General features: G+C 38.1%; 1 protein-coding gene across 41 annotated transcripts in view; it reads left to right on the top strand.

The window, feature by feature from the left end:
- The window catches only part of cast (calpastatin), a 50,237-nt gene that overhangs the window by 12,857 nt on the left and 15,858 nt on the right, over positions 1-21,522 (top strand). For 7 of the 41 annotated variants that reach the window (XM_058416229.1, XM_058416202.1, XM_058416198.1 and 4 more), the window contains exons 2-11: positions 13,370-13,438; positions 14,841-15,026; positions 16,711-16,884; positions 17,370-17,489; positions 17,825-17,938; positions 18,821-18,856; positions 18,973-19,062; positions 19,173-19,253; positions 19,440-19,490; positions 21,319-21,402. In XM_058416229.1, the coding sequence (XP_058272212.1) occupies positions 13,370-13,438; positions 14,841-15,026; positions 16,711-16,884; positions 17,370-17,489; positions 17,825-17,938; positions 18,821-18,856; positions 18,973-19,062; positions 19,173-19,253; positions 19,440-19,490; positions 21,319-21,402 (1,005 nt within the window). Of the gene's footprint in view, positions 1-5,080; positions 5,233-13,369; positions 13,439-14,840; positions 15,027-16,710; positions 16,885-17,369; positions 17,490-17,824; positions 17,939-18,820; positions 18,857-18,972; positions 19,063-19,172; positions 19,254-19,439; positions 19,491-21,318; positions 21,403-21,522 lie in introns of those variants that run through there. The other 34 variants (XM_058416214.1, XM_058416215.1, XM_058416212.1 and 31 more) reach the window with 22 other exon arrangements.

The raw sequence follows: 21,522 nt of genomic DNA, 5'->3' as shown, positions 1-21,522 counted from the left end.
TTTTTTTAGCTCGGAAAAGATCCTAGACTTGACAGCGTAGCTTGTGAAATAATATTTGTTAGGGGCCATATTTATTTACTTAGTATTTATACAGTCGGGTTATTCAGCTGGCAAAGTCATTTTCTCTAAAAATGCTGTTCAGTTTATTATTATTATTATTATTATTATTATTATTATTATTATGTGTATATAGAGTTTGCAAGACTATCATTAACCCTACAAATGCCTATCGTCATTAAATAATCTAAAACATGAGATCAAGTCTTTAGGACAAGGATAAGATAACAAGGCAGTTTTCTGGTCACTAACTCTTACTTTACTCTTAACTCTATCACTTACCCCTAAACCTAACACTATCCCTAACCCTAACCCCTAATGCTTAACCCTATCCCTAACTCTTAACCCTAACACTAACCCTAACCTTTAACCCTAACACCTAACCTTAACTTTAAGCCTTGACCCTAACCCTATCCTTTAACCCTAGCACCCAACTCTAACTCCAAACCTTAACCCTATCCCTGAACCCTAACCCCAAACCTTAACCCTAACCCTATCCCTTAACCCTAACTCCAAGGCTTAACCCTAACCCTTACGCTTAACCCTAACTGCTAATCCTAACCCTTATCCCTAACCCTGTCCCATTTGTGTTATACTTTTGTTTTTTGTGAACAGAAGAAACATTCAAATATGTCCACATGTTCCTCTGGTGCATCTGTTCTATAGTTCTATCTGCTCCAGTCCGGTCAAAGTGGATAGTCAAGGACTGAGTAACTGCAGACGCTACTCGTGATCGCTTACAGGGTCTGAAAATATCCGTATGCCTTTACACACACAGAGCCATTTTATTGTGCCTCAGATTAATATATGATCTCAAGGTGGCATGACGGCTGGAAATCTTCACATTGTGTTACCGCTGGCCACTAAACAGAGTTGAGAATGCACAACAGGTCCCTAGTGCTAAATATAACCAGGTTCTAAACAGATGTATTTTTAAATGCAAAATTTGTAAATCTTCACATCAAGCAAACTAAATCACTGTGTTTTTCATACGTAGTAAAGCACCATATCTTTTTTTAAATTTTATTTTCTACCGGAAGTGATGGTGCCAATAGTTTGTTTCTTTTTGATTTATATTTGCATAGGTAATGTGTGTGTGTGTGTGTGTTTAATGAGAAAGTCAGTGAAGTTTATATGAGCATCAGTACTCACACTTGTGTTCAAAGGTTTAAGGCTTTTGTGTATTTTAGGGGTGGTGTCAACTTCCCAGGTCCCTCTGTGTCTGACAGTATCATAAAACGAGCTCCAGATTACATGCACAGAAAAGAACGTTGAGTCTGATAAAACAAAGAAATGTGTGTATTGTTCCCTTTTTTTTTTACTCTTTCTATTATTATGTAATCGATCAGAATTTGTTTGCACTGGAGCAACCAGGTTAACGTTACTTAACAAGTAAGAAAGCTTATAGCCTCCAGTTTAGTATCACTACACACTAGGAAAAGTGCTGTTGTAGTTACACAGTGTACACACTCTTATCTGCATTGATAATAGATATAGTAATTTATGCCTCGGCTAATTTGATGAGAATTTCTAAGGCAAAATTTTGAATTTTGATGCAATTGTAAATTCCCTTGGTAACAGATAATATACCGTGGTTCCATTTATGATTAGCATATTTGTTTATTTATTTACTTATTTACGTATCAATTTACTTACTTATTTATTTGTTTATTTAATTATTTATTTATGGTCTTATTTGGTTGTTAAATGAGTCTAATTCAATTCAATTTTATTTCCGTAGCACTTTTAACAATAGACATTCTAACTATGAAGATTTATAAATATTTATAAATTCAGGATCTAAACTTAAAATTGATAAATGCACCAATGAATCCCTAAACCAATCCAAAGGCAATGGTAATTTTTTAGGTGAATTTTTAGGTGAAAAAAAAAAAAAAATTAAAAACACAGACACAACATGCCTTGTCAGAGAGTCATTTTATTTTCATCTAAACTCTTTATTAAAGACATTCCCATTGTTCTCTTGTTCTTATATAACCATAACTGAAACAAAATCTTTTAAAAATGTCATCTAAGTAATCATACATCCTTGATACTGATATCTCCTTTGGCGAATCTGATTGGTTTAAGCTGTGTAAATAGGTGGAGGCCGTAAACCCGCATGTCAAATGATAAGGGTTGTCAAGGGTTGCAAAGTGACTGTTTCTCCCTACACTCGCTCCTAAATCCTCATAGACCGTGTCCGGTGATAGTTATCTCCTCCTTACCCTACAAACATATAAGGACAGGGATGATAAATAGGTATAATAGGGCAATTAGTGGTATCTTTTATCTTACAAATCTTAATGGTGGTGTTGGGATCTTCCATATTAGGTTAGTTTGGAAGGCCTTGATGTGAATCTGTGGCATTTGGATGCGTTCCAGTTTGTCCACATAACCAGCAGAGGTATGCAGTTGTCTAATGAAACATATCCTGGTTAGGAAGAGTGTGTATTTTTTGTGGGGGGGATTTTGTCCAGCGTTATCTATGTATATGTTTCAAACAAATGGGCAGTGGTGGCTAAAGTGGTTAAAGCACTGGGTTGTTGATCGGAAGGTCTGGGTTGGTGCTGGGCAATTGAGCAAAGCCCTTAACCCTCCCTGCTCCAGGGGTCATAGCTGACCCTGTGCTCTGACCCCAACCTCCTCAGATGGGATATGTGAAGGAAAGAATTCCATTATGCTGTAATGTACATCTGGTGACAATATTGAGATCAACATTGACTGAGGTAGAGCTGACCAGTGCAATTTGTTTTTAGCTTACCCAGTTATTCTCTTGTACTAGTTTGGATTTATACTGTTTTGTTCAGATATTAAAGTAGAACTAAAGTACAGTAGAAAGTCTCAGTAGAAAGTGGTAGCAACCAAGAATAACAAGGGCAGATCTGGTGTGTTCTTAGCAAGCTAAAGAGCGTGAGAATTTGGGGGAGGTATTGGTGAAGAGGGGCACATGGGTCATGTGACCCCATATATCACCCCACTTTATCTACTTTACTGTCTTTACTAGGAAAAAACATGGGTGTCAATCGTTGCTTTTATCCACCTTAGTGAAAGTGCCCATAAATGTACTAATGTACTACTACTACTAATAATAAATGAATAAAGAAAAATTAATAAATCAATACAAAAAATGAAAATAAATAAATAAATTCTTTATATATCCCCTTTTAAACATAACAGAACTGATAAAAGTGCTTTACATAGCAAAAAATGAAAAAAAATAAAATAAAAAAAAAATAAAATAAAGAAATTTAAATCAAGAAAAAATGGAAGGAAAGAGGAAAAATGAAGTAAGCAATTAAAAAAAATAAATGAAATAAAAATTCTAAAAATCAAGATAAATGAGCAGTAAATAATAGATTGGAAAAGTAAATTACTAGAAAATGGATCAGTGAATTAAAATGAATATTTCCAACTTAACAATTTAAAATAATATATATCGAATAATATACATCAGAATAATGTGTGCAAAAAAAAAATACTAACACAAATGAAAATGATTTGTTACTCATAAAAACGTGAACAGTAGACACATAAAAATATACGGTATTAGAATATGTATACAGTGTTTGAGTAATGATGAAAAGTAAAAACACGTGTGAAGTAATAAAGCAGGGTTTGGTAACGTTTCACTTTTCTGGCATGTGATAAAACACAAGCTTTCACATGCATGTGTATATTTAATAAACAGCTTATTGTTGTTCGATTCACACTGGTGTTGACATACTGTACAGAAATGCTTATTAAGGGTGCGTGAAGCATCCTGACGCTCCTTTCGTCATGATTAATCAGCATGCTTCTATTATTCTTTGTTTTCACTTCGTGCCTGAACAGGTTATATGTGTATGAATCAAATGAGTTATACGATTCCCTTTACCTGAGTCAGTGTTGCGTCATTCCATTTCTGTAGAAACATGTTTAGTCTTTTTCAATGCTGGTGGATCTGTGATGCAAAATTGCTCCTAAGTGTGCGATATGAATAGAGAATATGTGTGGGAATGGGGCAGGGAGCAGGTTTGACTCACACCTCTAAAGATGCGGGTTCCTCCCTTAGTTCAAGGGCATGCATGGTAGGCTGAGTGGCATCTCTAAACTCGATAGTGGGTGTGTGTCCAGCGTGTCCTCCGCCTTGTACCCTGAGTCCCCTGGGATAGACTCCAGGCTCCCTGCACCCCTACATAGGAAAAGTGCTTCAGAAAATAGATGGATGAATGGATTTGTGTCCTATTCAGACACCTCAGCTGTGACTCGGAGTTCAGCTCAACCCTGACCAAGAAGCTGAACATAATATTATTAGATCATTGTGATGGTAAAAAGGAGCTCCTGCACATTTTCCAGTCACACACTAGGTGGCAGCATTGTCACAGGAAATGGCTTGTACACGCTCTGGCAAGCTTTTGCATCAGAAACCAGGAAGTACACGAGCTGTGAGTTAAACACTTCTTTGATGTTGATGACAGCCTTGAGTTTCTCATGTATTAATCCTGACACTCAACCTTGTTTGGGCTTGTTTCGAGAAATCTTAACGTTATTATCATCTTCTCCTGTCTTAGTCCTTCTGTTCTGTTTCTATTAATGAGCTTTCCTTCAAGGCTCTGGTGTATATTGTTTGTTTTTCTCTCTTTTTCTGTTTCTGGGTGGAGTTGTGAGGTTGCAAGGCTGGGCCTCTCTACGACTTTTGTGATCCTAGCTCAGATTCCAGAGCAGTGACTGTAGGAGTCACACCCAGCTGAGCAGAAGTCAGACAACCCCTGTAGTTTAGTCTAATCAGACTCAGAGTCTAATCTTCTACCTACATAATCCCATATGTTCTTTCTTTATTGCTTCTGCCCCGACGAGCTTTTCGATCCTGTGCTCTTCATCCAGTGGTAGCATATTGAAATAATCTGCTTATTTTTCTTGGCTTGCTTTCAGAGAGGGCAGTCATGCCCACCTCTTAGCCAATGAGAAGGCTTTCAAGCTCAGCGTCATAGCTGGAGAAGGAGGGCTTTCATAGGAGGAGGATGAGACCTCTTTTTTTTTTTTTTTTTTGGTGGGGCGTGTTTTTATAGTGTGTATGTCTGTGTGTGTGTGAGGTATATACTTTGAGTTGTCACACCATACAGGATTTTTTGATTCTTTCGAGTTTGTCAGGACACACAGAAAGGACGTCTTTCCAAACACAGGAGCCAGATGGTACGTACTCACAGCACCCTACGTTGTGTGGTTTCCTGCTTTTGAACCTGATCTCTCTCTCTCTGTGCCTGAATACATGCCAAAATGGGCTGCAGTCAGTTCGTGGAAAATGTGATGGCTGCAATTTTTGACTTTTGCCAAAGTTTTGCCAGTGCCTTGTTGTTCAGGAATGATTTGAGCGGAGAAGAAAGAGAACTGATTTTCATTCAAAAAGAAAAAATTATAGTAAAAGGTAAAACTGTTGAGTGATAGATTACAAATGTTGCTGGTTAAAATGACATATCTGTTGCAGGGCGGTTTCCTGTGTTAACGTCTGCTGTAACTGCTGTGTGTCCAAAACCAGCCTTAAACATTTTTCCATGGATTGCTGCTTATTTTACTTATCAGTATAAATCCTTTGCTTTCGCTGTTCTGGATGTCAATCAGTACTAACCTAACATCACATTATTAGAACGTCTGTCAAAAGACGACATGGAATTGGCATAACTCTGGTCAAACTGGTCAGAACTAATGGCACACAGCCGGTCTTACATGTTTACTGCATGTTTAAGGCTTAAACCTGTTGAGCTACCTGCAATGTAAACGAGTAAACGTCTGGATGTCTTCGAGTCCCTATATTAGCTAGTGGGGGAATTGGGAGGTGACACAACAGGTAGATGTTGGTGACGAGTCTCTGTGTGCAAACACACAGGCATGTGAGCGCATAAGCAAGATTACATGCTTGCCCAATAGCTTCTGCAGGCATGCAGAGGTATGAGCTGCATGCGAGTAAGAACCTGTGCAACCCCCTGAGGGGCAGTAAAAATAAAATTTAAGTTAAGGTGTGTTTATGATGATGGATGAATGATGGGGTAGAACAAAAATGGAACAAAAAGGAGGCTTTGACTATATGTTTATTCAGTTAACTGGAAAATTGCACTCTGATATCGACATATTTTACTTTTGCTATATGATGTAGCTATCTAAAAACGTAATTAGCTAGGTTTCAGCCACCTTTATGCAGACATGACGTCTGCACAGGCAGCGAGTAATCAAGGATATATTAATGTATATTATGAGCAGAAAAACTTTTCCGGCATGGGAAGTCATCCAGACTGACATGTGATGGACCTTCCTGGTCGGTCCACTCATACAAACCAGTTCAACCGACTGCTAATTTGTTGATCTGTTTCTGAAGTATGAGGTTCACATGATGTGTACTCAACAAGTTTATTATAAAGCTCTAGGTCTTAATCTGCTGCTTGATTCTTGCATTGTTTACTTTCCATAGAGCATGTGTGTTTGGTTGCGTGGTGCTAGGGGCCATGCGTTAGTCATCACTTCCTTTAAGAGAGAGAGAGAGAGAGAGAGAGAGAGAGAAAAAGAAACAGGTCAGACAAACAGATTTACTGTTGCTACCACGGACATCGCAGTAGAAGAATCAGTAAAAATCAGTATAAATTCTGATAAAAGAAGGGAAAATGAAAGAACCTGTGATGGGATAAGCAGAAAGTTTCACATCTGTAATATTTGCATAGTGCATTCAGAAGCCAGTGTAAGCTGGGTGTGTCTATATCTCGCCTGTAAATCCTCCAAACATACAAGCATCAGCTATGAGAACTGGGTTGTGGCTGCCATGCTGGAACCAGTTTGTCGCTTTAGCATAGGTTTTCTATCAGGGTGTCGTTCACACATTGTGTCACAAAGCTTGCTCCTGACCTTTCTTACATATTCATCGCACTTTTTTTGGCCAGACAGTTTTAATCATTAAGACATCAAGGCTAAAGAGGAGCCGCTTTTAACCGGCTTCTTCTTATCCGCTTCTATTTTCACCCCTCGTGTTAAGGTTTCAGGGTTGCAGGATTCAGTGAGCAGCTGTGCCCGAACAGAACGTTCTCGCTGACTGACATGTTACGATGACGAGAAAGCAAAGCCTGGACCAAAGCTGTTTTTTCTCCTGCAAGTTTTGATTTAGAGGACTGATCGGAGAGTGTGTTGTTTACAGTGTTACTCAGGCATTTGGGGCCAGTGTGTGAGAACAGATTTGGATATCTGAGTCATAAGACTGTGCTCAGAGGGATGTGGGTTGGGTTTAGTCTGCAGGACGGGCAGCAGAAACACATGCACATATAAATTCCTGGTTTATTCTTTGTTTTAGTTTTTCTTCCCCCTTTGATTTATCTTCAAACAAACTGGTTCAGTTTTCTGACTCATTTGATTCCTTTTAATCTGCTGGTTTTTAAAACTTGAATGGTGAATTAGGGGTTAGTAAGTTTGCCTCGCACCTCTGTGTTTGGGGTTCGATATTTTCCAGGCCTCCGCCCTGTGAGCACAGAGTTTGTTCTTTTCTTGCTTCAGGGGTTTCCTCTGGGTTTCCTTCTCCAGTCCAAAGACATGTATTGAACTCTGATTAGCCTGGATGGATAGATGATTCGTTTTCTGATTCATTTTTATAAAAGATTCATTTTTTTTCTACTGCTTTGTGTTCATGGTCAAATCTCTGGATCTGGATTTAATCTAGTCATATTCGCTTGGATTAATAGTCATATTCTTTTGGATTCTCTTGGTTCTGAATAGTTTCGTTGTTTTTATTCTTTTAAATCATATATTCAGATTAGCTCTAATGAGTCACTCGTGATTGACTCTTCTGAACAATTCTTCTGATCTATTCTTCTAATTAAACCCCCTTTCATTATTTTTCTGAATACCTCACCTGCTGTATTCTTTCCTTCTCTTTCATACACTCTAGTTTCTGTACAAGTTTTGGAAAAAAAACAACTTGTTTCTAATATTAGCATGACGTCAGCTCATACCTGCCCTGTATTATCTACCCGGCAGACATTGTACATGAATGAATGAAATGGTAATGCAGTTGTTCTTGTGTTTATCTCCCTGTAATGGAGATATCTGGTTGGCTCTGTAATGTGCCCCTACAAAACCCGTCTTTAGTTTGCCCTGACTATTCAAATGAAGCACTCTGTATAGCTGTAACCACCTCGCATAGCTTTCCTGTGAGTGTGTGCCTTTATTTTCATTGTCGCGTTGTTATGGTACGGGTTTATTGCTTGGTCCCAAACATTTGTGAGTCCACCCCGTCGAATGACACGATGCACACCAAAGATCTGTCCTTTTGTTGTAAAGCGTAGAACCCTGCTCTTATAGACCATCCCTGAGAGAATCCTTCTGGTTGACGAAAGGGGTCAGTAGTCACCAAATACGTTAGTTCCTGAATTTTAGATACAAAAATCGTCCATGGGTGATTCCTTCTTGCAACATCCAGTACAGTTTCTGGAAGTAAAAGAAAAAGAAACCAATAGAGTGCACAATAGATTGCTGTATGTTTGTATTAGGAAAGGAAAATAGAAGGAAGCCAGTTCTATTAGCTTCCTCAAATACGGAATGTTGTATATTCACTGACATTATATACACAACACATTAGATAACCTGAACAAACTATCAGTTTTGGAAATAATACACCATAAGTAACATTAATTTATTAAGTTCGTATCAATTGCCTTTTTTTAAGTAACAAAGAAATACCAATCAGCATTAAACAATGTGCATAGCATCAACGAGTAATATAAAGCCCAGAGCGACAGATATGACGAACACCTTCATGAATGTTGTTGAGGTTATCAAGTCCTGTATGCTTAGTTATAAGTAACTATGATTTTTAGTCAAAGATTGAATAAACATTAATCATTACAGGTGTCTTTATTAAACCTTTAAGCAAAGGTCAGATGATATATGTGTGTTATGTGTTAAGTTGTATGAATTGTACATAGAATAGATAAAGTCAGGTCACATACAGTGGAACCTCGGCATACGCATGCCCTTCCTTATGAATTTCTGCCTCAAGAATTGAAATTTTGCAAGAAATTTGCGTTGGCATACAAAGCATTTTTGGCATTACGGACGAAATGAACTGAACCGAACGTCGGCTAAGTCACGCGTACGTCCCTGGGCCGTTCAAAACTTGTTAGCATCAGTAGAAAGCCAAGCGAAAGCCAAACGAAGCGAGTTTACGAATTTTTTTCAGTCAGTGAAAACTGTTTGGAAAGAGTCGACCCACGATACCAACGTTGCCTTCAGCATGCGTTCGAAAGCTAGGTGATTTTCCGGGTGTTTTTTTGTGGACAGATTGGTGGCGTGGGTGCTCTGTTCTATTTTTAGCCCAAGCTTGGTGGCACAACTTCCTGTGAGGAGCCTTGACATGGATTGCTTGGCTTGGGTCAGTTCTTTGTAAGCATCCATACAGCTTAAATATTGGACATATTTTTGGGCGGCTGGAACGGATTATCTGCGTTTACATTATTTCTTTCGTATCACAATACAAACTTTCGCCTTAAGAACAAATCAAATCTGTATGCCGAAGTTCCACTGTATCTCAAAAACACTGACATTCATGTAAGGTTAAGGCATCAGGTATGTTTTGAGTGTCCTGGTCATGAGCGTCAGAGTACAGCATGACCATAATGAGAAATTAACGACTGTCAGAAATGATAAGAGGCAAATATTTTGTACATCCAAAAAATTGAATGTGACTTTTGTATGTTGTGCAGTGCCAATGTAAGTAGCAAGGGCGCAATCACGTGACGTAATGCGATGTCCACTATGGACTAAACAAACTAGATCTGTGTCTCAAACTGGACACATATCCTCGACAGACCTTTCAATCATGACAACAATCATGGCAACCGTGGAAAGAGAAATTAACAGACCTTTTTCACTTGTTTATCATCACAGACATTAATTTAGGTGTAAAAATACTAAACCCTTTTACTGGTCAATACAGAAATTTCATCTTTCATCTACGTAGTGAATGTTGACCAATGGAAAAAAAAAACCAAACAACAAAAAAACAGCTGTATTTAAGATATGCAGATGAGTATGTGAACTCTGCTCATGCTGTGTGTACCACCAGCATAGTTACACCTACCTGATATGTGAAATGAAATAAAAAGAAAGCCGAGTGTTTGTTCATCATCTTCCTTTCTCTGCAAGAACTCTCCTGCAAGAGTTTATAACTGAAGCTTATACTGTGTAAACTCTATTTTCAGAACTGTGGCATGAAGCAACCATACCTTTAAGACATGGGTCAAGATTTAGATTTCTGATTCTGTATCTGTTTAAAAAATGAGGTTATAAATATTTATTTTGTGTAAGAGCTGAATTCATCCACTTCCACCTCTACTTCGATGACCTACATCCTACAAATACCAATTTTGGTAAAGAAACAGTTTCCATTTCAGTATCTATATGATTATATCCCATCTTCTTTCTCTCTCTCTCTCTCTCTCTCTCTCTCTCGCTCTCTTTGTGTGTGTGTGTGTGTCACTGTAGGGACTATTTTAATACTTTCTGTAAAAGAAATTTACTTCCTCTCAGCACCATATTGCTATTTTGGCTGGGCACAAGCAATATTGTTTTGTAGTCATAAATTAACACTGAGGTAAATGAAGCGGTACAAAAAGGAAGTGTGAAATCTATAATTTGCCTATGCAATTGGAAGTCATTTTCGGATATAAATTGCACTGTATACTACAAACGTCCACAGACTGCTAGTTTCCTGACCGGAAGGTTGTGAGTATAAATCCCGAGACTACCAAGCTGTCACTGCTGGGCCTTAGAGCATGATCCTTAACTTCTCATTTCTATGAAATAAAGGTCAGGAAATAATAAAAAAAAACAGTGTGTTTTTCAGCAGAATTGTGGATGATCACAATTTGTTTCAGTATAAATAGGCTTCTTCACCTAAATACTGACTAATTACAACATACTCGATTAGTTTGTCTGTTAAACTAAAACACAACTCGGATGTGGCTAATTAACACCACAAGCTTTGTAGCTTTAAGCCACACAGAATCTAATGTTTGGTGGAAGGTAAAAATGTACACGTTCGACAAAAATAACATTACTGTATTAACAAAGCCACTGTATTTATGTACTAGTTAGCTAATTATTGGTCAGTTTTGCTTTAAACATGAGGTCAGGTCATCTTTCTCACTCTCTCTCTCTCTCTCTCTCTCTCTCTCTCTCTCTTTCTGTCTGTCTCATATGACCCTCTCAAAGGATTATCTCAATAATTCCCAAGCTCTAATAACTGTACCTGTGCCTACATAAACACATACACAAACCGTGATTGGTTTTTACTTTTGTGAAGCAAATGATCTATATGAAGCTCCTACAAGTTCATTCTCCAGCAGTATGTTGCTTTTTATTATGAAAACACAGATCTCTTCCACACATTTTCTTCAACACACAAGTATTATGTGATCAGACCATTGGTCCTGTTAATAATTAAGTGATCGTTCGGTGTGTATTGTGTGTTAGAGACTGTTACATGTAGTTCCTATATGGTTGAGTAGAATCTTTTTCATTACAAAAGTCATTACCAAAGTCTCGCTCAGTGTGCGCTCGGAAATATGAGGAGGTGATGACACATGATCTATGATCAGTAAATAAAGTCCTATTTTTAATCAAGGTTCTGTGCCATGCTTTACCATGTGGTCTTGCTTTACTAGTTCAATGACTTGAAGGATTCTCACTGAGCCTGTTTGTCCATAGATTATGATCAGATACGACCCTGCATGCTGATTAGCCCAAGTTTGCTGTTTTGCCATGCCATAGGGCATTTTTAGGTCACACCTTGAATGTTTACACACTCACACCAACACACACATTTGTCAGCAATTATGGCTCTAATGCATTTTAGCATGTTTGTTTGTTTAATAGAACTTTAATGGACCTTGAATATGACAATATAAGGAAATTAATAAGTGATAAATGAAGATTATTTAGACCTTAGACTCAGGCGCTAACAAAACTGAGACGTTAATCAGATTTAACAATCTGATCGGATTAATGGTTTTTTAATTGATACTTTATCAATCAGATTGAGAAAGGGACCCCATGTATATGTATATATTGATCATAACGTCCTGACGCTCTGATTATAAGACATTCATGGCTAGCAGTTCTCGGCATATCCATTCTTCGTAGGAGGAAGGTATGAACTTCCAACATGGCGATTATTTTAATAAGGTGTGGCCTTGAATTAACATATTGAAGTCATAAGATAATGTTTTATGGCCCACAAGCTACATATCTCATGTGCATGTTCTTTTGACCTGTGCACACATCATACATAAGACTTCCAGTGGCTTCCAGTTCCTTATATGACGGGATCAGGTGAAGAAGTCTGTTACATGGCCTAATGGTATGGCGTTATTCCAAGCTAGTGTGAAGGAACCTTGAGGAACTGTGAAATAGTTGATGGTGCCAGACTGGCTGGTTTAAATATATGTGAAAGAGTTTACACAGAATGGCATGAAGTTAAGATAAAATCAGCAGTGGAATTTCCATGTTAATGAGAGAGGTCAGAGGACAATAGCCAGACTGCTTAAAGCTAACAGGAACTTAAATAATCACTCTGTACAGGCATGGTAAGCAGAAAAGCATCTCAGAATGCACAGCATGTCAAACCTTCAGCAGAAAACCACAGCAGTCCGCCAAGAACAGGAAAGCTGTGAGATAAAGCAGAAAAACTGGGCCGGACCACACACAGTTCTGTATGGATTTAAGCACACAAAAGCACAAAAAATCCTAAGAATAGACTTAAGTCGTCACTTAATGCATGTTACTTAAGTTGTGGCAGAATTGTTATGTAGTCATGTCTCAACGAATCTGTATAAAATGTCCATTTACTGTAGAAGGAACAAATCAACGGTGCTGATTTAACAGGTAATGAGAATTGAGAAGTGAAGGAAAAAAACATGTTCCACTACAAAATCTTCCACTTGGTTATAGGAGTGTATTCAGTAATGGCCAAATGTGCCCTAGATGAAGCATGTAAACGCCCAGCCTGGCACTGATCTGGCGTGTTTGCCCTGTGTTACACGCCATTTGTTCTCTAAAACCCCTGCCAAACGAAGACATTTGGATATATCCTCTGAGGAATACAGATGTTTGGACGTGTCTGTGGGTTACACTGTTTAGTTGCTGCGATACTCTGTGAAGGTTTGTTTCTGCTGTATAAAGAGATGACGCAGCTTTGCACAGCAGGGTTATTAACTACAGTGTGTGTTTGTCATGTCACTATTTAATGCTATTCAAATAATACTGGTATATTCAATATTTCTTATTTCTCTCTCCACAGTCTCAGTCTAAACAGTCCACTTCCACCCCGTCAGTGCCGGCCTCCACTGCGAGACCTGCACAATATGAGGTACAGTTTATCAGTCTATTTGCCATCTCTCATTTATACAGTTTCTGTATGTTGCATGAGATGTGTATGAACCCACTTCCTGCTTTGTGTGGCAAACTCCACCCCCCGGGCCCTGCAGCCTTCCTCCATGATCGGTATTGTTCTCTTTCCTGTTGCTGTGTGAATGAGGTGTTCTATGTATTTGAGTATTTTTACAGAACTGTAAACTCAAATAGTGAACCTCCTGTAAAATAACAATCATTTTTGGTTATTAAATATTAGATTATAAGCCAACTTGGAACAGAAATAAGCAATTTATAACCAGGGACTTGCCTGCCTTTATGAAAGCATCGTGAGAGTAAGATGTTAAGTAGAAGATTTGTGACACATTATAGGAAAATAATCAACAACAGGGAGATGTGTTGCATCAGGACATGTAGTGGACTTCCTGTTTCCACTGTTATTGTCCTATAATGGCATGTTCCATCCCATTATACCACAGAAATTTGGCAATGATTATTGAATTTTTAAATTATTAATAAGCAATATTGCTTATTAATAACCATTAATAAGCAATAATGCCATCAAACCGACCAGAGCCGAGAATTCAGATTCCATAGCAATGTTGTAAAATGTGAGATTTCTAACAACCCCTCTTAGAAAAGCTAATTCTTCCTTAAATTAATACAGTCACAAGTGCTTCATGTGTCTCCAGAAAAATGGATCCCTTCATGAGATACAAGATCTCTTCTCCCAGAAAGTCCTATCAAAGTTCTTTTAGCGGTCATTTAGTTTGCTGTGGTGACCATCAACACTCCAGAGACATTCTTGTTAATTGGGGTTTATAAAGTTTGCTTTGTAGTAGTATGCCAAGGCAGCCGGATACATCTTGATGTGATGAAGCTCCTTAGATATGTCTTCATGAGTCAAAATTCATTTAGTCATTTACACAATGTCCTACTTTATGCAAGTCAGCCAAGACATGCTTTGGTGTTTAATGTTTGCTTTGGTTTGTTTTGCCCAGGAGCTATGAGGCTAATACAAGTAATGGAATTTCACCTAAAATATTTTCCAAAAATATCAGACTCAGGTATTACTGGTTCCTAATGACTCGTAGATTTGCATTGGAAAATTAGACATTATATGCATGAGAATTCAGTTCCTCTTCGAAGTGTTTATGCAGAATAAGATTATATATGTATATCAGGATTCGAGTGTTGTCAAGTTGTCCAGTGCAAAATTATAGAACCAATCACTGAACACCAAACCTGTCTTGGTTTTTTAATTAGGAATAATGCCTTTGGAACTATCAGGATGCATTTCTACTGCATTTTTTTTTTCACAAGTAAGGTCATTTGCCGTCATTAGCTAGTATCACCTTTGACTAAGGGTCACCTATGGTAGTTTGATATCTGCATTGCAGGAAGGGGCTGTATCAGCATCAGCATCAGCATCATCAGCTGCAAGGGGGGCTACACAGCCTGCAGCCTCTACCACTACTGGTATCCGTTCTACATCTACTGCAGCTGCAAGCTCAGTGACCAATGTAGGGCCTTCAACAGGACCTAGATTCGGTGGAGGAGTTATCACCACTCCCAGATCACAGCAGGTAGCCACCAGTCGGTGTCTCTGGGGCTTGGTCAATACTTCCTGCTGTGATTTCAATACAAACTACTGTACATCTTTCCATCATTTCTTCCTGACTGCTTATTTGTCTCTAGGGGTCTTACTTTCCATGTTCCTCTAAGCTATTCTGAGGCATGAACTAAGGCTAACACTTTACATAACACTCAAGCTGGAGCTCTGTTGTCTGTAGGATTGTTTGATGTTCTTCACATTAGGCATCAAGGAGGTCTTCAGGTCCTGAGTTCAAGTGGGATTTTTGCTGTTATTTTCTTGCACTTTCTCTTTCCTCGTATGTCAGATGGAGCGCACTTGAATCGAAATATCTCTTCTATGACACTCCCTATTCAGAATTCAGATTCCATATTCCATGCAATGTTGCAATGTTAAAATGTGACATTTCTAACAACTCCTGTTAGCTAATTCTTCTTTAAATAAATACAGTCACAAATGCTTCATGTGTCTCCAGAGAAATGGATCCCTTCTTGGAAGTGCCTTTCTAATCATTTTCCACCATCCAGTTTTAGTCATCTGTCTTTTTTTTTAAAGCCAGAAAGTCCCATTGAGATACAAGATCTCTTCTCCCAGAAAGTCCTGGAAGTTCAAAGCCAAAGTTCTTTTAGCGGTCATTTAGTTTGCTATGGTGACCTGCAACACTCCAGTGTCATTCTTGTTAATTGGGGTTTATAAAGTTTGCTTTGTTGGAGTACATTCAGGCAGCCGGATACTTTTTGATGTGATGAAGCTCCTTAGATACGTTTTCATGAGTATATCCTAATCTCTTATGATGGATCCTGATCAGTCTGACATGTCATGGAGTCAAACTAATTCCTTTTCTTGTATTTTTTGCATTAAAAAAAATGTACACAATGTCCTACTTTCTACAAATCAGCCAAGACATGCTTTGGTTTGTTTTGCCCAGGAGCTATGAGGCTAATACAACTTGTAAGTAATGGAATTGCACCTAAAATATTTTCCAAAAATATCAGACTCAGGTATGACTGGTTCCTAATGACTCACAGACTTGCTGATGGGGTTTACAGCACAATATGACTTTCAGCAATCTACTGTAGCTTTCTAAAGAGCTCTAGGAATTTCTTTTGGAGGGTTCTGCAATCTTAAAGGATTGTTCTTGATCTATCCAATGGGAACAAACCAAAAAAAAATTCATTATGCTACTAGATGTAATCAATTTTTCTGATAGTTAACGAACAGAAGGAAAAGCAAGTATAGCAGAATGCTGTAGCATTATATGGACAGCCATCTTGATTATTCTAGGGCCTGCTTTCAGGGTCTGAAAGACATTATATGCATGAGAATTCAGTTCCTTTTTGAAGCGCAAGCTGTTTATGCAAAATAAGATTATATATGTATGTCAGGATTTGAGTGTTTATCTATATAGTTTAAACACTATATAGATCACTATATAGATATAGATATAAACATAATATAAAGATTTTTGTTGGCAAACTTTTGCTAAGTTGTCCAGTGCAAAATTATAGAACCAGTCACTGAAGACCAAACCTGTCTTGGTTTTTTAATTAGGAATGATTTTAATCGAATGCCTTTGGAACTGTGAGCATACATTTCTGCTGCATTTTTTTTTTTTTTACATGTAAGGACACCTTTGACTAAGGGTCACCTATGGTAGTTTGATATCTGCATTGCAGGAAGGGGTTGCATCAGCATCATCAGCTGCAAGGGGGGCTACACAGCCTGCAGCCTCTACCACTACTGGTATCCGTTCTACATCTACTGCAGCTGCAAGCTCAGTGACCAATGTAGGGCCTTCAACAGGACCTAGATTCGGTGGAGGAGTTATCACCACTCCCGGATCACAGCAGGTAGCCACCAGTCGGTGTCTCTGGGGCTTGGTCAATACTTCCTACTGTGATTTCATCACAAACTACTGTACATCTTTCCATCATTTCTTCCTGACTGCTTATTTGTCTCCGGGGGTCTTACTTTCCATGTTTCTCTAAGGTGTTCTAAGGCATGAACTAAGGCTAACACTTTACATAACATTCAAGCTGGATCTCTGTTGCCTGTGGGATAGTTTGATGTTCTTCACAAGTATGCATCAAGGAGGTCTTCAGGTCTTAAAATGGGATTTTCGTGGTTATTTTCTTGCACTTTCTCTTTCTACGTATGCCAGATGGGACGCACTTGAATTGAAATATCTCTTCTATGACACTCCCTATTTTTTTTTTTTTTTTGACTGTTGCATATTTAGTACATGCATGTCATGTTAGCAGAGCAAGTCCATGCATGACAGTGTGGGGTTGAAAATCTTGACGTGTCAGACTTCATGCCTGACTTTTTGATACAGGCCCCACCCGTGACTCCTGCCAAAGCTCCACCTGTGAGCACTGGAACAACGGGTGCAGTAGGTGGAGCAGGAAAACCTTCTACAGAACTGGTTAAACCCACAGATACTTCTAAAGTCCAGGTATATAAAAGACAGCTGTTGTATTCTGGCATCTTCATATGCTTCGCGGGACACGCCTGAGATTCATCACCTCTTCACGCTGTTTCAGTTTTATCAGAGCACTTCTTGCTTCTTTCTGGAATGCCCTTTGAAAGCTTTCTGCTTATTGATATTGTCTTTCTCTCACTGGCTAGGCAATAAGCAGAACTACGGCTTTTACATTGTCTTTCCCATCAACCTTCAGTAACATCACTGCCATTTGCTTTAGCCATAAGACATCTTCAGCTTGAATTATGCGTTGTAAATTGCATGGCTTTTAGACCACTCATTAATAGTTAAACGTGTACTTTAAATAGAGCACCGCAGTTTCATCGTCCAAACCAGAACCTTCTAAGGTGACCTCGACAGTAACAAAGCCCACTGCCACCACTGTCGTTTCTGGAACCACTAGCCAAAAGGATGATGTTAAGGTATTTATTTATGAAGCAGACACACAAACACACACGAAAATCTTCCACAGAAATCTTTTCCTTCAGCATCTCTGTTCTTCAGTAGTTTAGTTGAGCAGCTCTTTGTGAATTAGGCCTGGATCCAAAGCTGGACTTCTCAAACTTCTCCCAGAAGGTTTCAAGGCTATATGTTTTATATACTGAATAATCAGTTACTTGGAAAGATTTCACATTTTTGGCAAACTGTTGTCATGGAGCTCGCTTTGTGCACAGGAGCATTGTCATGCCGGAACCTTTTTGGGTCTCTTTGTACCAGAAAGGGAAATTGTAATGCTCTAGCATGCAAAGATATATTCTGTTCAATGGTGTGTTTCTAACATTTGGAAGATCCATTTGTCCACAAACTTGTATCGTAGATGTTTCACAAAAGAGGTATCACAAAATTTAATGTAACTATAAATGGATAAAGCGTACTATTTGTTAGCATAAGCCGGAACTTGGATTGGCTTTAAAATAACTTACTTTTAGGTGCCATTGCACCTAGTGACAAGTGTTTTTTTTTTTTTGTTGTTGCTTATTTATATGATTAGTAATATTTCCATTCACTGGATTTTGCTAGACTCAATGAGCTCAACTCCCAGTCTTCAGATATTCAGCCACGTCCCTTTTACTTAAAAGTCGACCTCAGTGCGTTTGCAGTTTGCACACAGAGGGTGGAGCCGACTGGAGGAAGCCAAAACATCGTTCATGTTCTTATTACAAATGCAGTTTGCCTTGTGTACATAGCAGAGGTAGAGCAGAGAAATTGCTAACCAGTCTTTCCAAAACCTAATTATTTTCGAGTGACTTGAAAATACTTCATGCTCTGCAAGACTCACACTCTTGTGTTCCTCTGGTCTGTAGGTGAAGTTGGAGCTTTCTGCGAAGACCAGCACTACGGTGAGTCAGCAGTCTTTTTAACTTCTGCAGTGCTGTTGCTGTGTATCATAGGCTGTAACAAGCATGCCAGTTTGCATGAGCATTGCTATCCTGCTCTATTTTATGCTGTAACACAGGCTGTAGATCCATTTGATGCCTTGTCTGGCACCTTGCCATCCTCAAAGCCTTCCACAAGCCCTCAGTTTACTGGTCCTGAAGTGAAAGAGGTATGAGTTTTTCTCTGTGCCCGTGCTTGTTTGTGTGTAGTATTTCTAACAGCATGCATTTTGCTTTTGATTATTGAATGTGCGTTGTAATAGTGTGTTGCATGCCATAGCCTCACCTAACCTCAGATGTGGCTCAGCGTTGTGGAGAAAGAGATGATACCCTGCCTCCTGGATACAGACTGAAAGACATGGTCAGTCTGGCATGAGTAACTAAAAAAGTAGTTGTGATGCTACTGCTGATTGCGTTTGTGCTTTCTCTGTATCCCCATCATCTTTCCAGATCCTGTCATTGTCGCCTTGTTGTCTTTTGTCAGAGTATCTTTCGAAGGATTTTATTAACCGTAATGGCCTTAGAATAACTTTACTGCTTCCTCTAGGAAAAGAAGATGCCTGCTGGACAACCTGAGAAGCCCAAGGAAGTTTCCAAGGTAAGGATGTACTGTTAATAAATCAGCCATGTTGCACCTAATGTCATAGTCAGATTGAAAAGATAAGAAAGTTAAGTTATATCATTTCTGATACTTCTGAAATCTTTTATGGCCATCAAATGAAAAAGTGGTGGCTTATGTATGCATTTTTACTCAGTAATTGATAACTGGTGTTGCTATGAAGCTAAATAAAAGGAGCAAATGATTTAGCCAGTTAGCATATCTTTTAGAGGCAGAAAGCCACTGAACTCAATTCATGTTTGTCAGGGGCATTGACATTTACCTCAGAAGTTGTGGTAAACTTACGAAGAAAAATGTCTATATGAATAAATTTGTACTCAGTAATCGATAACAGGTGTTGTGGTGAAGCTAAATAATTAGAGATAATGATTTAGCTAGTTAGCCTGTCTTGTAGAGGCAGAAAGACACTGAAATTCATTCATATTTGCTGGTGGCATCGACATTTACCTCAGACGATTTTGGTAAACATACTAAGAAAAATGTCCATATGAATAAATTCTTAGTAATCGATAACAAAGTGAAATTCAGCGTGTGCCGCCATTTTGTGTCATTTTCCAGTCAGCTATTGGAAAAGATTTTGGTGAATTCAGTAAATTACTCATACTCCTGTAATTAAGTCTCATTAATTCCACCCTTACTTTGGACCTGCTGTGTGTCTGTAACACCTGGTTACTAATCTTTTGTGTTTTACACACACACACACACACACACACACCACACACACACACACACAACCACACAAACTATCCCATCTGCATTCACACTGATCGGAGGCTGCTCCCCTTATTCACTATTATTCTTACACCCATGTCAGAACAGACGGCACCACTGACCTGACGTCAGTATTAGTAATTATCGCTCAATTGTCCTGCCCAACCAAACCCCAATAAGAAAACACCCACGCACACTACAGTAATGTCACGTATGTCCACACCCTTTTCTTGCTTACTCTCACTTATTGCTGTTCTTTTCTATTTGTGACTTTAATATCCTGTTTGTAATAACAAATGAGAAGTAGGTTAATGTTTTCTATGGTGTTTGTAAAACCTACATATTTTGCGTGGTTTTACACAGTAAGCAAGTGGGGTGTGTCTCTAGTTTCTTGCCCTTCAGCACCCTCTTGTGGTAGTATATTCTAATAAGTAAATAAATAAAAAACATTTGCAAGTTAGCTTTCATTTTAAAAAGATTATTCTTGTGGGTTATTTATTTATTTACCTGTTTGTTCGTTTGTTTGTTTCACAAATGTAACATTGATTTAATAAAAGCACAATGTTAGAATTTATTTTTCATTTTAAAATGGTTATTCTTGTGGTTTATTGACTTGTTTGTTTATTTTATATTTTATATTATATTTTATGTAACATTTATTTAATAAAAACAAAAAAGTTTTAGCTTTAATTTTAAAATGATCATTCTTGTGGGTTATTTATTTATTTAGGCTTTATTTAATAAAAACAAAAAAATTGGAATTTAGCTTTCATTTTAAAATGATCATTCTTGTGGGTTATTTATTTATTTAGGCTTTATTTAATAAAAACAAAAAAATTGGAATTTAGCTTTCATTTTAAAATGATCATTCTTGTGGGTTATTTATTTATTTAGGCTTTATTTAATAAAAACAAAAAAATTGGAATTTAGCTTTCATTTTAAAATGATCATTCTTGTGGGTTATTTATTTGTTTGTTTGTTTGTTTGTTTGTTTGTTTGTTTGTTTATGAATAATTTATAAAATGAGAAGGAATGCATAAAAACACACCACTTGGCTAAATTCTCTGTGTGTGTGTGTGTGTTTAATCTCTGAAAGCCTCTAACAGTGGATGAGGCTGTGGACTCTCTCTCTGCTGGATTTGTATCATCTCCACCACCCGGAGCATCCAAACCACAAGTGGTAGGAACGCAGACACTAGCCTCAATTCATATCTAGAACAACTAACATCTAATCTAAACTAAATCTAGCACCTTAAAAGGTTCTTCACCTTCGGAAGCTTTTTATATACAGTAGAACTCT

Source organism: Hemibagrus wyckioides, linkage group LG18 (genome assembly GCF_019097595.1).
Source record: "Hemibagrus wyckioides isolate EC202008001 linkage group LG18, SWU_Hwy_1.0, whole genome shotgun sequence".
NCBI lineage: Eukaryota > Metazoa > Chordata > Actinopteri > Siluriformes > Bagridae > Hemibagrus > Hemibagrus wyckioides.
Note: the sequence above shows the minus strand (reverse complement) of the source record. Positions and strands in the feature narration are given on the sequence as shown.